At 38.5% G+C, this 24,288-nt stretch overlaps 1 protein-coding gene across 3 annotated transcripts in view; it reads right to left on the bottom strand.

The window, feature by feature from the left end:
• The window catches only part of BANP (BTG3 associated nuclear protein), a 212,774-nt gene that overhangs the window by 127,651 nt on the left and 60,835 nt on the right, over positions 1–24,288 (bottom strand). For all 3 annotated transcript variants that reach the window (XR_010918296.1, XM_067539973.1, XM_067539974.1), the window contains one exon: positions 4,137–4,376. Coding sequence is in view for 2 of the 3 variants with exons in the window: in XM_067539973.1 (XP_067396074.1) it covers positions 4,137–4,376 (240 nt within the window). In the remaining variant the exon portion in view is untranslated. The remainder of the gene's footprint in view (positions 1–4,136; positions 4,377–24,288) is intronic.

Genomic DNA, 24,288 nt, shown 5'->3' with positions numbered 1-24,288 from the left:
ATATGATTCAGTTCCCACCCTAGTGCTGTACTTAGTTTTTGGTGGAGTTTATGGAACAACACGTCAGTAATAAAAGACAGCTGCTGTACAGACTGGTGAGGCCAAGAGGATATGGCACTGCAGGGCTTCACATTTCTTTCAGTGCATCATTGATAAACTATAAGGATGAAATCCTGGCCACACTGAAGTAAATGGGAGTTTCACCATTGACTTCAATGGGGACAGAGTTATACCATGGGTGTTTATGAGTCACTACAGATGTGCAGTCACCCACATGCTCACTTACATTATAGACAATTCATAAACAAGCGACCAAAAGAGAATTTCATTTTCGCTCACTTATTACTAGTGATGATATGCAAGTTTACAGCATGAAATCACTACAACTGAACCAATCACATTAGTATTGGACCCCTTTTTGGATAAGATTACTTAGTCCCCACACCCCTATTCAGTGCTATACTAATTTTATGATGCCTTGGCTATGTTATTTTAAGTCTCACAAACCACACAACCACTTTCAGATACCCTAAACACTGTATGTAGGTATTTTTGCCACAGTCTATATTTAGGGTTTTTCTTTTGATGCATGTGCAATCCTCAGCAAATGGGGATTTGTTCCAGAACAAAGACAACACATTAGTCCAGACACTGAGTGGAGCCAACAGACCTGTGTTTTAGATTCTATAAGTATCCCTAACTTCAATCAGTGTTACTTTTACAAAGACACTGAGGTCAGAATCTCCCTCTTAAATTATTCCAGAGGGGTAGACATGTTAGTCTGTATACAGCAAAAACAATGAGAGTCCTGTAGCACCTTAAAGACTAACAAATTTCTGCGGGCTTAAGCTTCTGTGGGCTGCAACCCACTTCATCAGATGCATCTGAAAGCTTATGCTGGCAGAAATTTGATAGTCTTTAAGGTGCTATAGGACTCTCGTTGTTTTTACTCTTAAATTGTGTCAGCTCAGTGAGTATATTGCCAATGTGATCACAGACTTCCACTTAAGAAGCTTCATTTTCAAAAGCCTGCTTTGCATATACAAATCAGGTAACTGCACATGAAAACAGCACTTAGGGCTGCAATCATCCAATTTGTGCACATACATTTACAGGGTGCTCTAATTGGTGCTTTAAAAAAAAAAAGGAAAAAGACTAAATTTAGCTGGCATGCCAAATCAGTACCTGCATACAAAAATATTCTGGTACATGTATTTATTCCCATTGTATTACTTTTTAGGTGAACTACATAAAATAATTTCTGGAATGCATAATTCAGTATTCTGCCTCCAAAGTTTGTTGCCTATAAAACTTGTCTCAATCAGGAATGCTGCTCATTTTTCTCAATGGCTCCCCACAGAATTCTATGTTAGCATTAGTATTTCTGTATGCTGTAGACAGTATGGATAGCAGAGGTACCAGACGTGCTATAGCTTGGGTCACGAATTCAACTATTCAGAAGGCATTTGCAGGTTTCCCTTGCCTGAAACAAACTGTAATCTATAGCGTATAAAGTCAACTTGCTGCTGTCATCAAACTGTTATGTAATCACCTCCTGTCACATCAGCAAGATGCCTACTGCTTACTCACACAGTCATGCTCTGCTTCACCCATGTCTAAGGACATTTCAGACTTCTCCTTCACCCATGTCTAAGGACTATATGTACCATAATCTACCTCCCACAGCATCCTAGCTACCTATAAAGCTATAGAAAAACTGCCTATATCCCTAATATATATAGCAGTTCTGTTTGGTAGCCTGTGATACCCTCCTAACTCTCATCTAGACAAGGAGAGGCAATATGGACAACAGTGCTTTATCTTCCTAAGAGTTCCTACCGTGAAGCCACACACATTATAGTATTTAACTGTTCTCTAAAGTAGGGAAACCCTTATGTGATCTGCAGTGAGCCTTGCTATAGTTTCCTTCATCTCAACTTGAGTGAGGTCTGCCCTTTGAAATGATACATATTGATAACAAATAAAATGAGTTTGTTCCGCTTGGGAATTTATAGCCAAACCGTCCAGACAATCCACACTCCCCCTTTGTTTCCAGCTGGTCAAAACTGAGATCCAAGCTCATATTATTTTGATTATGTGCACATTATCTATATTTCCAACAAAAACAAATTGATTATTTTTTTATTATTATTATTATTATTTCAGTCATCACAGTGATGTCTCTCAACTAGGAATGTGCTAAACTTGGTATGCTCTGTACCTGTGAACTAGTATGAACTCAGAGTGACTTCTTAAATCAAAAAGAGAGCCTGAGAGATTTCTAGGAAACACCCACTGCAGACTAATTTAAATTGGTCCTTTAGGATCCACCCATAAATAGAAGCTAAGAAAACATCTGTCTGGTGGCAACAGCAACAAAAAACACACCCAACTCTTACAGAATGTAATTTAATTCTGATCATTTGGGACAGCTGAGCATAATTCTAATGTTACTTCTAATGTTTGCATGACTTAAAAAGCAATCCACAGTTTGAATATTCGCCAAGACTATTCCCCCATAATTGTCTTTCTACTCAGCCTAGCACGGGCTACAAGAAACTATCATGATATAACAAAAAATCTTTAAAGCATTACCTGCTCCTATCACTGTGCTTCTGACCACAGTAAACTGAAAGAAGCACTATAGTTTGTGTGTGATGTTTTCTAAGTACTGACCCCACCTGCCTCCTACACTACAGCAGTATAGTATCTATACCCACAACATGTTTCTAAATACGATAATTGGCTTACTCTTCCCTCAGTGAAGTCATGATAAGTGTTTTCAATTATTTCAGTAAGAACAAGATTGCACCCAATATAAATGGAAAGTCTCAGCCCAGCTTTGTGGAAGAAGACTGTGCAGTACACACTTCAGCATGACTGTAGAAGCAATTTCAAACGTTCTATATGTCCCACCATGCCACATTCAGCTGACTGTCCGAAGAGTGAGTCTGGCAGGAGCAGGGAGGCAGAGCATTGTCTACAACAACTCATCCCAAGAGAAACACATCTGAGCTGAAGCCTGAACACATTTTGAACATGATGTATGATGCATTTTTTTGTCCAGGCCTTACACTGACTGCAAGTTCTGGTATCTACCATCACTTAGCCTCCTAGCTAAGTTTCCCTAGGATTAGCTACTTTGGTGCCATAGAGGAGAGGGGAGTAGAGCAAGTTATTTGAAAGATAATGTCTGCTGTTAAATCAAATCCTTGCAAAGTATGCTCAATATTACATGAGGGATGAGCACAAATATTCGTTACAAAAATAACTCAAGAAGGGCACATAATAAAGTTACTTTTTAGAGCAGCCACACTTCAAAATTTAGATATTAGAAAAATGAAGCTGGACTATGACTTGTTATAATGTGCTGTAGTTATCTAGAGCAAGTCTCTCTTTTCCACTTAAAATATATTATTTAAAAATAAATGTGCAGACCAAAATAACTGTAGAGAAAAGGAGGGGTTGGTCAGACTGATGCCTGACCTGCCTGACCATACTTGTACACTTGGGCTGCTGTCTAGAACAATATCACTAGAGAAAGCACAGAGTTGTCACCAAGTCGGCCAATCATCTTTCAGGGACTGTACTCCTATGGTGAGATTCAAAATGGAACCATAAAAAATATGGGGGGGGAGCAGATAATGAAATTTCTGAGCAACAAGCAGATGGAGGTGACTAGCTGTGTTAATGACAGCACGTAGGTGCGACAGCAGTGGAAACTTTATTCATACAGTGATTAGACTAATAAATTAGAGACACAGATGACCCTAGTATAAATAAACTGTGCCTCACTCTTTTTTCAGCAAAAGGCAATCAACATTATATCTAATATGTGATGCTCAGAGGACAATTTAATTACTTTGGGGTTTGGGGGAGAGGAGAGAGATGGGAGAAGGAGAGGCAGTACTGGAGTCAAGCGATGCATACAAATACCTGAGCAGGTTATATCATTAGCCATTACTGAGAAGGCCTACCAAAAAATATTGAGACAAATAAAGCAAAAAAGGCATGTGCCTGAATATTTTAGAACACTTGGTTCTAAAGATGTGTCTCTTTTGGTCTCAATCATCAGACAAAGCGGGTGGAAATCTCTCTATGCAGCACGAGATCAGAAACTTCAGTGTTATACTCACAGCGAATACCATAAATCATGAGAGGATCCAGCTGTTTCTTCCCATGCTTCCCTTGCCCTGAAAGGTTGGAGATGGCCTGAATTTCCCGGTGGAAGAGGTAATCTAGCAACGTCAGGGCCATCTTCTCAGCTGTGCGGCAGTTGGTGCTGATATGCAGCATGTCCGCTGGGGTGATGGGGCAACGGACCCGCATCTCAGGATTATTTTCATCTCCGAGCCATGTCCCATTGGGGTAATCCTCTAAAAAGAGAGAATGAGGAAATTCTAAGTGATGGCACAAGCTGCAACATTCAGGTTAGAGTTATATTTACAATGTGTAAATATCATCAGCTCTTCCCATTTTCTTTATGTTCTCCATTAACTTGTTCCAAAGCTCATAGTGACTGGCTGGCTCACAAGATTTGTAATGGATAAAGAGCCTTTCTCCAACCCACATTAGCAGTGACCAAAAGTGGTTACCATTAACAGCTGTTCTGGGGCCTGCAAAAAATGAGAAATTGGTCCGAATCCAGATGTCCAACTCACAATGAAATTAAACAGTCTGTAAAGAGAGACCAATGAGTGAAAGCCACATAAAATGAACTATCTTCTCATCCTCTGTTGTGCTCATTCAGTTCCCCCCAAGATAAGGATCAGGGCATGTTTCTAGGGTGAGGAAGCAGGTATCTAAAGCGAGTCACTTTTCTGGTAAGGGCTCCCTCCAAACTCACAAATTTGAATCACAATTTTCCCCTTAAGCAAGACAAGATGAGCTTAAGCAAGACTGACAATTTGAGAAAATAAATAATTAGTGATGAGGGGTTATCTGCTTGATTAATTACTTAAGAGGTTTATCGAGGATAATCCCTCAATTGCAGCTGAAGATCCCAAATTAAACTTTTTGCTTTGTTTTGTTTTTGTTTCAGACTTCCTGAACGGTAGTCTGCATTATTTCCTAAACACGTCATTTACCAAACGACCGGCCCCAGCATTTAGAATGACTCACGACTCATCTCTCAAGTGTCTCTCTCCTCCTGGTCAAGGGTGAGGTCATTAGCAGAAAAATATGTATTCATTATACTGGCTGCCAGCACTATACCTGGCCTATCCAGAAAACTATGGATTTTACTATTGCTCTGGCTTCTCACGATTTGGGAAAATAAATACTCATTTTAAGATAAGGGAAGCACTGAACTCTTAATGGAAATTAAATTTTGTTGGCAGTGCCAGAAGTCTGTGAATTCAAGCCACTACTCAGAAATTGGACTGAAGTTCAGTGTTGACACCAGAGTCACACCGGAGTATGGGATGCAGCTGCAAGGAAACGTTTGGTCCCTTTGGATGAGATGCTAAGCCAAGCTGAGTTTGTTCATTCCAGTTAAAGTGCAATTTCCTATCACAATCTTGACAACATTAGGTGGATAATCCAGTGGTCACGCCTAACATTTCAATAATGACTGACACAGACTGTGTGGATTTAATTTCAAGGTTCGCACAGCTTCGTGGGGTAGAATGCATAAAGGCTGCTGACTTGAGATCCATGCCATTCATTCATGTCATGTCATGTCATGCTGGCATTGTGTCGTTTTTCTACATATCTCCAAAAAAAGTTGGATAAATATGAAACAGATCTTTTAACTATAGGGTTATATTTTAAAGACATGTATGTAGTGGATTATTATGGTATATACGTCACAAACGTCTGTTTATCATAATCATCTTATTCACATGCTAACCATGAAAAAGTTCAGATGAATGAGGTGAACAGGTTTATGTGACCCCCGTAAAAGAATGATCTTTATTTCTAGCTACTGGATTGTGTTAAATAGTCTGCATTCTGTTAGATTATATGCCAGAAGCAAGCAATAAACTCAAACATAGGAAGAAACTGACACTCTAAAGAATGCTTTTGAGACAAGATCTCTGGGACTGACTGAGATAGCAAGTATCAGATCCCAGTTTATTGCAATGAATAGTGATAGCATAAAGTAAATGTTAAATTATTCGGAATTGATACTGCTTTAGAAATATCCGATGGCCAAATACAGTGATTCATAAGTAAAGAAAAATATTTACCTCCGCACATAAACCATTAATGTTATATCAAACTACTGTAGAGCATCAAAATGTGAGCATAATGTATTGCCATAATTATATTTTTATTTGTACAAATCCTATTTTCCTTAACAAATTTGCTTGTTCCTTACAGTTCTATCACTGGTCTACAAAAATGAAACCCCCTAATTGTTTTTGTTCACATTTTCTTTACTCTTTGCAATGTGGAAGATGGCATCTGCGCTGTATGGTAGGGAATTCAATTGCCCAGATTAATTAAAATATGTTGAATGCAACCATTCCTGGCATCTAATAATATTAGAAAAAGATATCCTACTACTAATGCTCAAACTGAACACAGCAGGCAAAGCAGAGAAATGCCTGGATGGCTGTGTTCATTTTCCAATATATCCCCTATGGTTTTATTTTCAAGATAATCTAGGAAAACTTGAGAGAACTAGTCTATGACCTGCTATCAGAACTGTACTGCTTGATTTCAATTGAGCTCAAATGAATAAAAATATTTCAAATAATATAAAAATTCATTGCATTTACAGAGCACCTTTCATCTGCAGCCATGCTAATGAATGATCTCAGCATATATGAACCAAAGACTTTTTTCATTCATAGAATAATCAGTTTACTAATAGTACTTATTATAAAAGTTACTGCTTTTATTATGCGTAACTCTACTTTTATTGCTTGCAGTTTGGAAGAGAATATAGCACTGTACTGCACTGACCTATAGCACAAAAAACGCAGCAAAAAGTTTTCAGTTCTTGCATTCACATTGTACTTTGAGAATACTACGATCGATTCTCCCTTTGCCTCTGTATCACATATCTGAAGTGCTGATGGGTAAATGTGAAATTCATCAAACAAAAAATGGCTTATGTGGAAACTTCAATGGCCCTTTTACATTTCTATTCAATGTTTACAGCAATTCTTTGATTCAATCCAAACAAAATCATCTTGAATGTGTCACGCTATTGCATTTTTCTGTGTTAGAATGCTGCCTCTGAAATGAAAACCTTCCGGTCAGACTGATAGACATCTGGAAATGGTACCACAGTATTCCCAGTGATGAGAGATCAGTGGGTTAAAACAGCCTAGTATTTCTGTGAAGAAATTAAATTGACAGAATAATTAGATTTCCTTTATTCAACTGCAATAATTAATAGGGAAATTGCTGCTCAGAATACACAGCAACTGAAGTATCTTCTGCTTTTATAACAAGAAATTATCCAGAAACTTTTTTGCCTGAATACAATGCACTTACATAAATATCTAAAGACGAATCACATCAACGTCATACTATCTTCAAACTGACAATATAAGAAAAACTGAAAAACCCAGGAAAGAATGATCTTAAAGCCTGTTTTCAAGTTTGACTATAACTTACCCAAAGTTTAATTGAATCTAAATTCCATAACTGAGACAAAATATAAAGAAAAACAAATCATTTGGTGGAAGTTTTTTCTGTAATCTGTGACAACAGATAACATTCTGAATAATAGTGCAAATCCCACAATGATATCAATCACCAGCATTTCTTCTATGGACTGGGCACAGGATTTTAGGAATATAAGAAATGCAACTGGAGTACTTTTTTAAAAAACTTTTTTAATTGAATTGTTCATTTATATTTCATTTATATTTTATTATAAGTTTCTATTGCTTAACAGGTCACTTGTGGGTTTTTTCCGCCTTCTCTTAGAAGAACACCTATGCTGTTCCCTTTCCTTATTTAAAAAGATAGAAAATATTTTATTATTTTCATAACAAGTGATTCCCATGAGCAGTTAAGTACAGTTTCATTTGAGAAGCACAAAGCATATTGTGAAAAAGTTGCTACAAAATATTGTAATGCTTTTAAAATTTATTGTAGTGTTTCAGGGCCTTATATTTTTAATAAAAGTGTACATAAAAATTCACTTATTGTAATCATTAACATTATACCAACTGGACACTTACAAAGGTTTGCCAACCATTCAGATACATGATACATACCTGAGTTTGCAGTTTAGGCTACATACACACACATATACATACATATAATATTGCTATACTAAGCCCCAATTCTGAAAACCTTTAAATATATGCTTAACTTTAAATTAACTTTCAGTTCAATGGTACTACTCACATGCTTGAAGTTAAACACATGAATAAATCTTTGCAGGATCAGGGGAATAATTAGCTAACATTTGTGTTACACTCTAACGGTATGAAGGCTATATAGCTGATAAGTATCATTATTATACATATGTACATTATTATTTATACTACCATAGATGTAATAAGCACTTTACCGATAGAAAATAAGACGAGGTCCTGTTCCCAGAGATTTTATAATCAATTCTGGTTATTTTTATTTAATCCATCTGCCAAGGTCTGATACGCAAGTGGTAGAGGAGAGCGTAAGAGTAAAGGTTAATGGTGGAAGAATCATTGAAATGATGGATTTTTCAGAAAGGATTAGAGGACAGGGAGGTTGCTGGCCTTATAGAAGGTGGATTATTGTTCCAGTCACATGGAATGGCGTGGAAGAAAGGATGAGGGGAAGGAGTAGTCAAAAGAAGAATGAAGGAGATTCAGAGGGGGAATGATTCTGGTATACAAATACCACAGGGGTAGGCAATTGAGATTAAAGGCCAGATTTTTCTGTACACTGTACACACACATACAAAGCCCTGGGCTCTACTTCTAAGAGCTCACAAGTTTAGAAGATAAAAGAGACACAAAGGATGGGGGAACAGGGACATAGTCAAATATACTCATGTATTTTTAAAAATAATTATACATTTACAAAAACATTGGCAACGCTCCCCATCTGCCCATCAACCTTAATTGGCTAATTTCTTGTGTGCGTTGCAGCAGAGCTGGATTTTGAAGGAGGGATTTAAAGGAGGGCGTCCCATGCAGAAAGGAATGAAGTGAGAGAAGCTGGAGTGAGAAAGTAACAAAGGGGTAGGCAAAGCTGCCATTACTGGTGGAGCAGAATAGGCAGAGGAGTTAGATGCATAATGGTAACTGATCATTGGCGAAGCAGTTACTGTCACTGTGCGTGCAGTTAGGCATATATATATATTTAGGTTTCGATCCAGGTTCAGATCCTAAACATCTTCCTCAAAACATCTGGGGGGAGGAAGGCAGAGGTGTTCTGATCTGGGCTTTAGGCTCATCTCTTCTTTTAAATACCGAGTTTTAAGACATGCTATTTATGTCTGGTTTGCTCTACACTAATTCAGGAGCTCAATTCATGACAGCTGATTAGAACTTTTCGCTCCTCTTTACTGTTCTTTCAAGATCATACATTTTCTTCTAGCCCCATTCTACTGCACAGAAAAACAGTCTGCTTTTCAATGCCATTCTCAAATCCTTCTTAGCCATATTACATTCATTTCTTTCATCTCACAAGACAGTTGGCCACTCACTGTGTCCAGAGACTATACTGGCTTCAATAAGCATGTATGCATGTACGGGAGAGGTGGAGTGAAAGGGGTGTTAGGAGCTGTTGCACAAACATTTGTTGCTGTGGAAACAGAGTGGGAGACTTTAAACTTTTAGTAAAGGGAAACCTTGTGACAAGAGAACAAAAAACAGACCAAGTTTGCTGCCATTTTAGCCATACTTTCTGATGTGTTTGCGTGCGTATTTCTCCCGCCCAGGGAGATGGTTGATCCTTAACTGTTACTCACTTCTTCTTCTGGGATTCATTCCCTTAACTAGCTTGATATATGAGCATTAACAATAAGACTAGAAGCAAAAGGAGGTTCCACTCTCTTGCTAGGTGCCATCAATCATCTCTTTAAAACAAAGTAAAATAAAGAGAAACACCTGCCCATGTAAATATTAGAAGAATTAACTTGTTCCATTGTTCAGAATAGTTTTATTTATTTTACTAACAAAGCTGGGTGCAATTCTGGCACTTGTGCCAGAGGAAAACGCCTGGTAGCTGCAGTACAAAGACACAAAGTAGAATTAATCTTATGAAAATAAACCAATTCCTACTCTACAAAAATAAACCCCCATCTCCAGAGAAATTAAATAATATTTTGGCTGATTTGTAAGAGATTCAACATTTATTTGTTTTAAATAAACCTCTGGCAATTAGGCTGACTCCTTTGCCACTGCAAGAGTTCAAAGTGGCAGTGATTAACTGATAGACTTCAGAGTGCAGACTTTATTGACTTCCAATTTTAACACAGTTAAAACCAAGTTTATGCTTGAGCATCACAGATTGAAAACAAGCAGAGTTAACATCCAGCACTAGTCACACAACGTGAACCTTATAGAAAAGAACCCAATAGAACAAGTTTTAAATGTATGCTCTCCGAAAGAGATTTTACAATGCAAAAAACGTGAGAGCAAAAGAGACAAACCGTCAAAGACATAAAACATATTTATTCATGGGGTAGGAGCCTTGGCTACAGCACTCAGGTTTCTCCTCTACTCTTTTGGAAAATATATATTTAACTTCCACATGGACATTAGTCATCAAAGACAGCTAAGAGAGACCTATGTTTGAAATCTCATCTGAAGGATGGCACAAAAACTTGGATTACATGAAGTAGACAGCTCCAGTATACTTCAATGAACCCACACTCTTCCAGCTGGAAAATCAGTGCCCTATCAAATGAGCCATTCTGAAAATATAAACAGCATCTATTTTTGTCCACTTTGTTCCAAATGAACATTCATTTATGATACCACATATACTGAGGGGAAAACACATGCACGCCTGTATCAAAGCACCTGTGTAGGCTGGAGCTCAGCAAGGAACTGAAGTGTGTGACTAACTTTAAACACAAAGTCAATGGGATTACTCACATGCTTACAATAAGGCACATGCTTCAGTGCCTTGCTGAACTGAGGACACAAGGAGGATGCACATACATTGTGGCAATGGTGGGCTACAGAATTGAAACATGATCTGAACAGCCCTCATTTAAAATTGTATAGATGTGAACCTGGATAATATTCAAAAAATTAACATCTGTGGATTGAGACACACTCAGAAACCTGTTTAGTATGTCATGTGCTTAGACAAACTAAATAGGTTGAGTTATGTACACTTTCCAGTTTCTCTTTCCTTTTTTATATCCAACTTTAACATTTATTGACTTGGATCTGTATGGTTACCGGGGTCATTTTAAACACTAGAAAGACTCCTGAGAGCAATTACTCCTCATTTGTCTGTTTCTCTGTAATCGGAAAAATAAATAAAAACCTTTTCAAAACAAGAAGGAATTTAGCAGAAACATTTGGCTAGAGAGTTTGTTTTTTTTAGTTTTATTTGGCTTTAATATGTCACTGAGGAGTTCAATAAAGATTGTTCTCACAAGAGCTATGTTCAATATCCTAATCCCAGCTATGATATAGCGTGGGTTTAATGTAAAAAATAAACATATTTGGGGGTGAGGATGTGAAGGCTCAGGTGGTACAATGCTGTAGTGCACCAGCCTTTCATGTTTTAATACAAAGATTTAATTTTGATGTAACAAGTTAAATGAATTTGAAGGTCTCTAGTAAGTTTCCAGTCGGCATCGCTAAAATCACAAAACCAGGACAGATTTTACTGCGACTGTCAGCCTCTGCTCAGAAGGAGCTCTGACACTGGAAAACCAGTGTTGCTGCCAGTAAGACTTTAAACTGAGAACTAAATTGGTGAAGTGAAAGAAAATCCTGAGGACAGATCAGCCTAAACTCCAGCCTGCCCATTTGGATACGCTATTGGTATCCAGAACTGAAGGTGACAAATTCTGAACACCGTTGGCCAGTTACACTGTAGAGATAAGCAGGGGCACTTTGGTGATAAAGCCCTTGTATTTAAACAGGACTTTTTGCCATTTGCTGAACAAATTTGCGTGGATCAGTTTCCCCTCTTCCCCTCCAAAAGAGAGAATTTTTAACCTTAGTTTCAAGACGCCCTGAGACCTAATGACTGAGCTATGCAGAGAAAGCTTACACAATAGCAGCCTACACCATACCTGGCTTTAGGCAGCACTATCAATATTTAATTGCTACTAACCCTGTAAAATGTGTGTCAATAACACATTCAAAAAAAAGTTTAAAAGTAAATGTCTCTCAAAACATGAAAAATAAAGCTTCATATCCCACATGCCCCCAGCTTAGAAAATACCATTCAAAGTGTAATCAAGATTGCTGAAACCTAAAGCAACTAATTTTGCAGTTTTATTTTAGCTACATAAATAGAGTGCTCTGAAATTTTAAAACAACATCGCCACATATTTCTAAGTCCCTAAAAGATGGCACAGTATGTTTCTTTCTTGGTAATTCAAAATCTTGACGTTAGCTTAGACATTTAAAACAATAGCTGCTTTTAAGCCAACTTGATGAAACTGACTAAAAGATGGGACGTATTGTGATATAAACAGAACAGGTCATGCTTTTTTTTCCACCCTGGAAACTGAATAATAATGCCATTCGTTGTCAGAGATCTCAAAGAATGGCATGATGCCATCCTAGCTATTTTTGGAATATACTCTGTACAAAGTTCCAGAGGGGTAGCCGTGTTAGGCTGTATACAGCAAAAACAACAAGAGTCCTGTAGCAGATGTCTGACGAAGTGGGTTACAGCCCATGAAATCTTATGCCTGCAGAAATTAAATTTGTTAGTCTTTAAAGTGCTACAGGAATCTCGTTTTTTCTCTGTACAAAGGACATCAGCCGTTCTACTTCATATGCTTATGCACAGTAACCTAAATATTTCAAAAGTTCCAGAGGGATAGCCATGTTAGTCTGTATACAGCAAAAACAACAAGAGTTCTGTAGCACTTTAAACATAAGAGTGATGATGGACAATTTCACTTGAAACATTGCAGTTTGACGAATTTGTTTAGATTGCAAAGGTCATGAGCAGTCCAATGGGCACTGCTGATGAAGATCTCCAATCCCAGTTTCAGGGGGTGCTGCCGCACCTACAGTGGAGCACCCATAGCAATCTCACTCGAAGAAGAATCATGAGATTTACCTGAACAACTGCAATTAAGCAACAGCTCAAATTCTGAAAACAGTATTTGAAAACGTCATGATTACATACTTCCTAACTGAACTGTGGCCTGCTGTCCTACAATCAGAGGCATGCGCAAGGGGGGACAAGCAGGGCACAGCCTCCCCCAGTAATTGGCAGGAGCACAGAATTCCTCCTACTCTGGGGCCGCAGCAGGGAGAGTGAGCTCCTCCAGCCCCAGGGACATTCGAATTTGACAAAGTCTGCTAAGATCTATGGGGTACCATGCCCCAGAGCTCTCTGGCAGCAGCCATAGAAGTGCTTGCCTCTCCTCTGCTGCACTATTGGATGACAAGCTATTCCTACCGCTCTCAAAAGTCCTTTTAAGACATGAAGGAGGTTGTGGCCCAAACAGTCCATCCAGCATCCCCAAAGAACAGAGCATGATGTGCAAGCATGTGCCTTTGGCCTCATTGTGACTGGATTTGGGGAGAAAAAAGCATTGGGATGAAATCCTGGTCATCCTGAAGGCAAAATTCCCATCGGCTTCAATGGAGACAGGATTTCATCCAAGGTGAGGGAGGTGCAACCAACCTCTGCCAATATTCGCAAACATATTAAGCCTCGAGCCCAAACTCAGCCAAACTAGATTTGAGGTTTGATACAAACATTTTGCATAGCATACTTCTGAACAACATCTGAAAAATGAAAAGGATCGCTGTTAAGAGAGCTCAAATAGTGGAGCATTATTTTTTGGTTTTTAAAAAGGGCAGGCTGTGAGGGAACACAGAATGTTATTAAAACCCTCTATGGGCAAGAAGGATCAACTATATAAAATACAGAGGCAAAACACTTAGGGAATAGTTACGCAAGGAACAATATTACAGCAGATTCATTCCAAAACATCTAAGAGTCTAAAGTGACAACAGAAATCAAGTGAATTAACGAACTTTGTAAGGGAATGGGGCCAATTTAAAAATGAAAAAAAGTAAGTAAAATGATGATAAAATAGGAAATTGGAAATAAGCAAATATACTATAAATAACATCAGCAGGAACCTCCGAACGTAAAATAATTCATTCTTACAGGAACGGGTCTGGGGATTCAGAGACAAGTGAACACAACACAGATAGATCAGCTAGTTTGCATATTTCCTCCTCCCCACTTTTTAATTTCTCTTCCTAAATCAAATAGTTCAGAATGAAAAATTAAGGATTACGAAAGTGCCAATCAGAGGGGTATTAAATAGGCAGACATTCCAGTGACTGACACAGCTGCACATCTGAACTCCGCACCCATCCCAGAGTACTAAAAGCTCTAGTAGGCAGATTAAACACACAGTTTAAGAGAGTGCTTCAAGTAGTGGAAAATGGTTGTTACAAAGCTATTAGTCAATAAAGGGACTTCGATTCTAAGCAAACTACAAATCAATTTGACATCAGGCACACAAAAACTGTTCTTTAATGTTTTTTGTTAGTGCCGTAAGTGTTCCTGCTGCTCCATAGACGGAACAAAGAGAGTTTACTAGCTTCAAGAAATTTATAAACTCAGAGCTGGTCATGCAAACCTTTCTTTACATGAGTAATCCTGACTCAAACATGTAATCTCACTGAAGTCAGCTGAACTTTTTGAACAATCCAGAACTATTCATGGCAGTGAGAGTTTGAATGTTCATCTTCTAGGTTTGCAATGTTTCGCAAGGTGAGATGAGGGAGGTTGGTACAAAATAATTGCCTGTTTTCCACAAAGGTACATAATGTCTTTCTTAACACATTTATTAATTTATATTTATTCGTTTACTATGGCAGTGAGAGTTTCAGCAAGGATGTAAAATCAATTTGTGTGACCAAACAAAGGAATTGTAGGGAGGAAGAAGTTTGATTAAGGATACCAACAAGGTTTATATAATAATAGCATTTTATACTTATATAGCACATTTTAAGGAGAGGCTATTAAAGCTCTTAAGTTAGACAAGTATTATTATCTCCACTTCAGTATTAAGGTGGATGGCAGCAGAGACAAGAAGAGAACCAGGAGTCCCAACTCCCAGTCTCATGCTCTAAGTAGCACACAACTTTGCAACCTTTACTTCAGAAGGAAAGGTCATGCTTCACTAACTTTGCACTATTATTGGTAAGTATTATTCTCTGGAATAATACAACATATGTCTGACAAAGTCCCATATTTGAGATTAAATTCTATGGTTCCAATCCTGCAAAGACTTTGATGTGTGCTTAACTTTACCTGAGTATTCCCATTGAACTCAATGGGGTCATTCACCTGGTTTAAGGGAAGCATGTGTTTATGTTTTTGCAGGATCAAGATCTAAGATGGCAGGCTAGAAAGGATGATTTTGGATAGTTAGGCTCTTGTACATCAAAAGCAGCTCTGTATACATATATGTAAAACGTACTGAAGTGAAAAACTGCTTCAAAAATACCTAAATCCACTAAACGGAAAGCTCTATAGCACTGTAATGAGGAAAAATAAGGGACTTGGTAATTATTTTGGAAAAGTCCCTAATACTTCCAGCTGAACATGCAGATGTAGTAAAGCAACAAACAGGAAGTAGGTGTGTACGTCTACAGAAATGAAATATGACTCAAAGGAAGTTTGTTACAGATCCCAAACAGAATAATTTGGAGAACCTTCTCTCCCTTAAAAAAAGAGAAAATTCAGCAGCAGAGATACAATGGAAAGTTCAACATTTTCATAGGCGCTGTAGCCAGGATCTTGTATGGGAGAAGACAGCTATTCAAATGTGGACTTTAACATTAATGATTGTTATTGTTTGGCTACTGCCTTAGAAGTGGACTTTGGCTGATACTACCTATCCCTTACTATCTGTACAGTATTCTTTTCAACATGGTTTATGATGGGCTAGGTGGATTGCAGGCCAAATCCAGATCACCAGATGGTTTTGAACAGACGCGAAATCTTTTAATGTACTTATTATCATCATTATTGTTATTATTGTTGTATTATTTTCTCTGGGGTTTGAACCTTGACTATACCTCGACCAAGACATTTGGACCATGACAAAAAATAATTGATTACCCCTGATTTATGGCATATAGTATTCAAAAAAGATACAAACAGTCCCTCTCTGCAAGTATATTGGCAATGGCTTGATTCAGTTATTTCTCATCCAGACACCATCAGATATAAGAACAGTTCCAAAGTCGCACGAACCAAGCAGTCAATTGTCTGAACCAATTTTTCAGCCCTGAATTCAAGTTTCTACTTTAGCACAATCTACTGGCCTTGAGGATGGCACAAGTGCCACTTCTGAGAAAATTAACCTTGAGGTCCTATTCTTTAGCTAGCTTTAATTACTCCTTCCATATATAGTACATGCAGAAAATGGAAGTTCAGTATGAAAAAGAAGTTTAAAGTGAAAACTATGTTAAAAGCAAGAGTGTTTCCTTAACAGTTGTGTTTCATTTCCAAGCCATGGCTACCTGTTCTGTTTAACATTGCTCCCCTGCCAATATGCAGAACTTCTGCGACACGCCACAAAGCTCAGCGAATCCAGGAAGCAGATGTCTTCCTATTCACCAAGACCTCGACAATGGCCCCCTGCCCTAACGCCTTAAATCCCGCAAGGCTTTCTGGGAAAATTTGCTTAGCCTCATGCAATCAGACTTTGATCAGAAGGAGGCTTAGAAAGCAGACTGGGCAAAGAGAGGAGTGGTCAAACACTGGTTAGGAAAATGATCTTTGTTGCAGCATTGTGGATGGATCTGAGCAGGGCAAGATTGCCTTTGTCAAGGCCAAAGAGAAAGGTGTTGCAATAACTGAGATGCAAAATGATCAGAGCCTGGACAAGAGTTTTAGCTGTGTGGATGAATAAGGAAAGGCCATATCTTAGGGCAGATCTACACTAGAAGTACTACATCGGCACATGGGCGCAGCTGTGCTAATGTAGTTATAAAAGTAGCTATAAAAGTCCTTCCACGACATTCTAAAATGTATTTGTAGAACAGATTTGTGGTGAATTTTAAAGTTTCCTCAGTTGCCATGCTACAACTTAACTAGGAGAAAGCTACCTCCTAGGCAAGTTTACTGCCACACACCGTAATCATAGGATTTACTAACATCAGAATGAAGAAAGATACCTGGCAGCTACTGGCAAGGACTTCATGAAAACCTGAGGAATCAATTCCTACAATAAATTCTGCAGCAAGGATACAAAAGCATCAATATAGTATCTTCTCAACTTGGTTAAATGCTTTCAGAGTCTGCATAGACACTTTTAAGCTTGACAACACAAAACATTAGAAAAGCAGAAAAATCACATGCCAAATCACAACTGATCACCTAACTGATCCTCTGCCCAGGAATTAAGGGCAAGAAAAGAAAAAGCAGCAAAGAGAATGGCAGAACAGCTCAGAATGAGCCCCTCACTTAGTTACATGACAACTTCACTTTCCATAATACAATTTGCTAGTCTGAAACCCAGTGACAAGTGCAGGGTTGATATGAGCATAAACCTAGAAACAGAAAATATGCTACAAAACCTAACAAAACAATAGGGGGACCTGGAAAAAACCAGATTGTCAGGGGAGACCTGCTGATGTTCTATGATATCATGCCATCCCCATCCGATGGCCATCTTAAATGGCTATTTCAGGGATTGTGATCAAACAAATCTAAGGAGGAAAGTACTAAGGAGAGAGCTACATATTGATTAATGTAAAGACAGACCAAAGGACAGTCCAATGAACAAACCATGTATCCAGTAAGGTAAACAAACACTTGAGCGAAAAAGGAGGTCCATGACAGACATAGAAGTCCTGAGGGAAGCAATGCAGCCTGAACATGACCCAATAATAATAAATAGAATGTGACTGAGTTACAAAGTGTAGGAAAAAAGACATTATGAGCAAGGTGTGGCAACAGATTTGTGCAAGCATACAGAGAGATAAGTAGAAAATAATTAAACAATAATAACCTTCAAGTCAGACGTTCTCTCAGCTAATGATCAGCTACAGTGCAAGATCCAAGTCTGCTTTAATTTGGGCCCATTTACAGCTAGTCTTTAACTGCCAGGAAATCCCTGACCCAGAGGTCACGGCTGCTGCTACAAACCATGAAAATGTAAAAATCCACAAATAAAATAAAATAAAATAATGATCTTTTCAGTAGAGATAGACCCAAAGCACAATAGCAGCATCCAGAGCACCACGAAGTCTAGAGTGGGGATGGGAACAGATCCGACAGTTTGATTAAGGGCTTTATGTTGAAAAGTTAAAATCTGAACTTCATGCTGCTGTGATTATGGTGTACTGGCATGAAAGTCCTGGGCTTCATTCTCAGCCTTCTCTTAGATACACACCGTAAGCTCCTTGGAGCTGGGACTGACGGGAGTGCAACGAAAACCTTTCTTCCCAATTAAGGCCCAGTCCAACAAAGCTCTTGAGCACATAACTTTATACACAACTAGTCCCAATGACTTCAAAGTAGTCTTCAATGACTACTCACATGCTTAAAGTTAGGCATGTTCACAGTGAGTTCACAGGCCCTCTTTGCACCTCCAGCATCAAGTCCAATGATGTACTGGAAGAAATCAAGATTAAAGCAGGTTAAATGTTTTGGACAAACCTTCCCCCCACCTCTGAAAAATGCAGATTTGGGTCAATCAAAACATTTTGTGAATTTGTGTCAATTTCTGCAAATTGCTTCAAATTGACATTTCTGAAATGTCAAACGAACCATTTCACTCCCACGTGAGTGTCCTGATCACCCAGCTATGGATACTCTGGGGCAGGTCTCTCTCTATCTCCCCGGCTGAAGCTTTTCCACGTTGTACCACATATTTTAATAGTCACTGGGCCAGAGAAAGTGAGACTGACTCTATGAAAGTGAGACTGACTCTATAGCCTGGGAGATAAAGCACTAACCTGGGGGGGATGGGACACATGGATTCCAGTCCCTGCTCCAGAGCAGGTATTCAAACCCTGGACTCCGACATCCCAGGTGAGTGCCTTAACCATTAGACTTAAGGGAATAAGGGAGGCCTCACCACCTTTTTTGTGAAACTGGCCCTTCATTTCACATAATTATAGAAATCACAGAAGTGTAGGCTTGGAAATGACCTTGAGTGGTCATCAAGTCCAGCTCCAGGCGCTGAGGAACTGCCAAGTAAACCTAGGCCATCCCTGACATGCATTTGTCCAACTAGTTCTTAGAAACCAACAGTGAGGGGGATTCTACAATCTCCTTTGGAAGCCTAGTCCAGAATTTAACTATCCTTATTAGTGTTAGAAAATGTTTCCTAATATCTAAACTAAATATCCCTTGCTGCAGATTTAGCCTATTCCTTCTTTTCCTACTTTCAGTGAAAATGAAAAACAAATGTCACAGCCCTCTTCATAACAGCCCTGACCATATTTGAAGACTTGACAGGTCCCTTCCTCAGTTCTCTTTTCTCAGAACTAAACATGCCCAATTTTCTTAACCTTTCCTCATACTTCAGGTTTTCTAAACCTTTTATCGTTCTTATAGCTCTCCTCTGTATCCACATCTTTCCTAAAGTGTGGCACCCAGAACTGGACACAGTACTCCACCTGAGGCCTCACCAGTGCTGAGTAGACAGACAATTACCTGGCGTATCTTGCCCACAACATTCTTGTTAATACATCCCAGATTGATATTTGCGTTTTTCGCAACTGTGTCACATTATTGACTCTCATTCAATTTGTGATCCACTATATCACCCAGATCCTTTTCAGCAGTACCACCACATAGCCAGTTATTCCCCATTACCAGTATTTGTGTATTTGATTTTTCCTTCCTAAGCATAGTACTTTGCATTTATCTTTATTGAATTTCATCTTCTTGATTTTAGAACAATTCTCCAATATTTCAAAGTCATTTTGAATTCTAACCCATACTCCAAGGTGCTTCCAATCCCTCCAAACTGGCTGTCATCCACAAATTTTATAGTATACTCTCCACTCCATTATCCAAGTCATTAATGAAAATATTGAATAATACTGGATTTAGGACAGGCCCCTATGAAATCCCACTAGATACACCCTCCCAGTTTGACAGCGGACCATTGATAATTACTCTTTGAGTATGGTTTTTCAACCAATTGTGCATCCACATTAAGGTAATTTAATCTAGACAACATTTCCCTGTCTGTTTATGTGAATGTCATGTAGAGCTGTGCCAAAAGGCCTACCAAAATCAAGATGTATCATGTCTACTGCTTCCTTCTCCCACTCCCAATCCACTAAACCAATACCCTGTCAAAGAAAGAAATTAGGCTGATTTGGCATAATTCGTTCTTGACAAATTCATGATGGCTATTCCTTATAGAGGTAGTATCCTCTAGGTGCTTACAAATAGATTGTTTAATAATTTGTTCCAGTATCTGTCCCAGATTGAGGTGTGAAAAGAGGAGGTTTTGGAAAAAATGGATAAATTAAATAGTAATAAATTATCAGGAGCACATGGTATTCACCCAAGAATTCTGAAGAAACTCATATATGAAATTGCAGAACTAACAACTGTGGTATGTAATCTATCATTTAAATCAGCTTCTGTTCCAGACGACAGGAGGATAGCTAATTTGATGCCAATTTTTAAAAAAGGCTCCAGAGGTGATCCTCGCAATTACAGGCCACTAAGCCTAAACTCAGTACCGGGCAAACTGGTTGAAACTACAGTAAAGGACAGAATTATCAGACACACACATAAACACTATATTTTGGGGAAAAGTCAACATGGCTTTTGAAAAGAGAAATCATACCTCACCAAACTACTAGAATCTTTTGAGGAGGGTCAATAAACATTGGGACAAGAGTGACTGAGTGGATATAGCATACTTGGACTTTCAGAAAGCCTTTTACAAAGTCCCTCACTAAAGGCTCTTAGTAAGCAGTCATCGGAGAAGAGAGAAGGTCCTCTCATGGATCAGTAACTGGTTCAAATACAGGAAACAAAGGGTAGGAATAATGGTCAGTTTTCACAATGAAAAAAGGTAAACCCCAGGGATCTATATTGGGACCAATGCTATTCAACATATTCATAAGTGATCTGAAAAAACAGATAAAAAGAGGGGTAGCAAAGTTTGCAGATGATACAGAATTACTCAAGATAGTCAAGTCCAAAGCAGACTGTGAAGAATTACAAAGGAATTTCACAAAATTGGGTGACTGGGCAACAAAATAGCAGATGAAATTATAAATGCAAAGTAATGCATTCTGGAAAACAATCACAACTATACATGCAAAATGATAGGATCTAAATTAGCTGTTACCACTCAAGAAAGAGCTCTTGGCGTCATTGTGCATCAGCAGTCAAAAAAGCTAACAGAATGTTAGGAATCATTAGGAAGGGAATAGATCAGGGGACAGCAACCTGTGGCACACGTGCCAATGATGGTACGCACAATGATTCTGAGCAGCACATTGCGCCGCTCCCAGCCCCGAGCAGGGCCACATGGCAGCCGCTCCCCCTTCTGGCCCCGGCCCGCGGTGCCCTGCTGAACAGAGCTGCGCTGCTCCCAGCCCCAAGCTGCTCCCCTCTTCCCACAGACACCCTGCCGCCAAACTCCCAATAAGTCAGGGTGCTGCTGACTGGGCTCACAGCACGTGGGAGAGGGGCAGGGGAAAGACTTGGCATGCTCTTTCCCAAAGATTGCCGACTCCTGGGATAGGATAATAAAACAGTAATAACCATAATCCCACTATATAAATCCATAGTACGCCCACACCTTGAATACTGCATGCAGTTCTGGTCACCCCATTTAAAAAAAGATATATTAGAAATGGAAAAGGTACAGAGAAGGGCAATCAAAAAAGATTAAGGGCATGGATATGAGGAGATATTAAAAAGACTGGGACTATTCATCTTGGAAAAGAGATGACTAAAGGGGAATATTATAGAGGTCTATAAAATCATGAATGGTGTGAAGAGAGTGAATAAGGAAGTGTTATTTACCCCTTCGTATAACACAATAACCAGGGATCATCCAATGAAATTAATAGGCTGCATTTTTAAACAATCAAAATGAAGTACTTCTTCACACAACCTGTGTAACTTATTGTCAGGGGATGCTATGAAGGCCAAAAGTATAACTGGGTTTAAGAAAGAATTAGGTGAATTAGTGGAGGATATCCATTGATTATATTAGCCAAGTTGTTCAAGGATGTAATCCCATGCTCTGGGTGTTCCTAAGCCTCCGAATGCCAGAAACTGGGACTGGATGACAGGGTGGATCACTTGATAATTGCCCTATTCTGTTCATTCCCTTTGAAGTATCTGGCATTGGCCACTGTCGGAAGATAGGATACTGGGCTAGATGGACCATTGGCCGTACTGGTTCATGCCATTCTTATCTCCAGGTTTTGAAATTAGGCTGACTGGTCTATAATTCTCTGGATCCTCTTTTTCCACTTTTTACGTTTGCCCTTTTTCAGTCCTCTGGGATGTCATCCAGATCTAACTTATCTAAATATTTTTTAACCTGTTCTTTTCCTGTTTTGGTTTGTGTTGCTCCCCTCTTGTTGTTAATATTAATTGCGTTGAGTAGCTGGTCACTATTAATCTTTTTAGTGAAGACTGAAGCAAGATAGGCATTAAACACCTCAGCCTTCTTGATGTCATCAGTTATTAATTCTCCTTCTCTGCTTACTGAAGAACCCACACTTTCCTTCATCTTTCTCTTCCTCCTAATGTATTTTGGAGCACCTCTTCTTATTGCCTTTTATAGGTATAACTAATTTTGAGCCTTAACCTTTCTGATTTTGTGCATGTTTGTGCTATTCTATTATACTCCTCCTTAGCAATTTCTCCATGTTTCCACTTTTTGTAAGAGTCCTTTTAAATTTTCAGGTCATTAAAGAGCTCCTAATGAAGCCATATTAGCCTCTTAGTATTCTTCCTTTATTTCCTTCACATCAGAATAATTCGAAGTTGTGCCTTTAATATTGTCTCCTTCAGAAAATGCCTTCGCTTTTATTAAAAATACCCCAAACAAATTTTTCTTGACTTTTTCAATTTGCCAAAAATTCTGAAAAACTTCAGTTTTGGTTCAAAAAAAAAAAACAGTTATTCACAGAGATCTAGTCAAGATACAATTCCTCTTCCTCAGTTTGTGTAACTTATTGCATGCTTTGGGGCCTGTCCAGAAGGTAGCTGTGATAAATGTGTCTTTCCTTTATCCACCCCAACACCCTCCCAAAACATAACAGGGACACGTCCATCCCGTACCTAATAGAAACTGAATGGCTGGATGTGGGTTAATGCACCATATACCTACAAAATATATTTCTGGAATTCCTACGCAAAACCAGAACATATGTAGCAATTGGTGAGGGTCTCTGACCCATCGTTAGAAGATAAATAGAGAAATGAAGACAGCTTAAAAGTTGGTGCCAGAATTTTAAATGAAACTTTTTGGAATGATTTGTTTTTTATAAACTTTAACTAAAAATCGTTCTCAGACAAAAAAGCTGCAACAGTCGAGTGAAGTATGCTGCCCACCAAAACAACATTAAGAAAACATTAATGTGGCAATAATAACTGGACTGCTAAACAAAACAGAGAACAAAGGAACATCTATCCATCACTAATGTAAACCTTAAATTAATCCTGGTCATAAAATCTCTTGCCCCTAACTATTCATCTTTTTTTTAAAAATACACTTTAAAAAAATCTGCACTGTCAAAAAAAGTTACTTTTAATTAAGAACAATGAAAAGAAAAATCTCTATGGACAGTCTTAAACTCAGGTTTCCTCTAGAGTAAAGAAAAATGTACAGTGTCTGATGAAAAAGCAGCAAAAAATGTTAGTTTTAATTAATGTTAACTCTGTTTTTATCCACCAAAACTTTTGAGAAGACCAGTCTCTATCCAAATTGATAAATTCTGGCATGGCAAAATGTTTTGTTTAATATTTGACAGGTCATGCCATAACTCAAAGAATTTTTTTTAAGAAAGCATTTGTACTGAAGCAAAAATGTCTATATATTCAGAGAATGACTATTATCCAAAAGACTTCTGAAGCAGATGGAAACAGCATGCACATGGAAACATTCGGGTAATACATCAAATCTCTAAAAGCCATACTTCAGAAGGAAAAAATGGATTTATAAGAAAGTTTAATGCTACATTTGAGAAATATTCAACCGAT

The sequence above is a fragment of the Emydura macquarii genome, unplaced genomic scaffold (genome assembly GCF_026122565.2).
Source record: "Emydura macquarii macquarii isolate MOO-44397 ecotype Brisbane River unplaced genomic scaffold, CSIRO-AGI_Emac_v2 contig_561, whole genome shotgun sequence".
Lineage (NCBI taxonomy): Eukaryota > Metazoa > Chordata > Testudines > Chelidae > Emydura > Emydura macquarii.
This window is presented reverse-complemented; position numbering and strand designations above follow the sequence as displayed.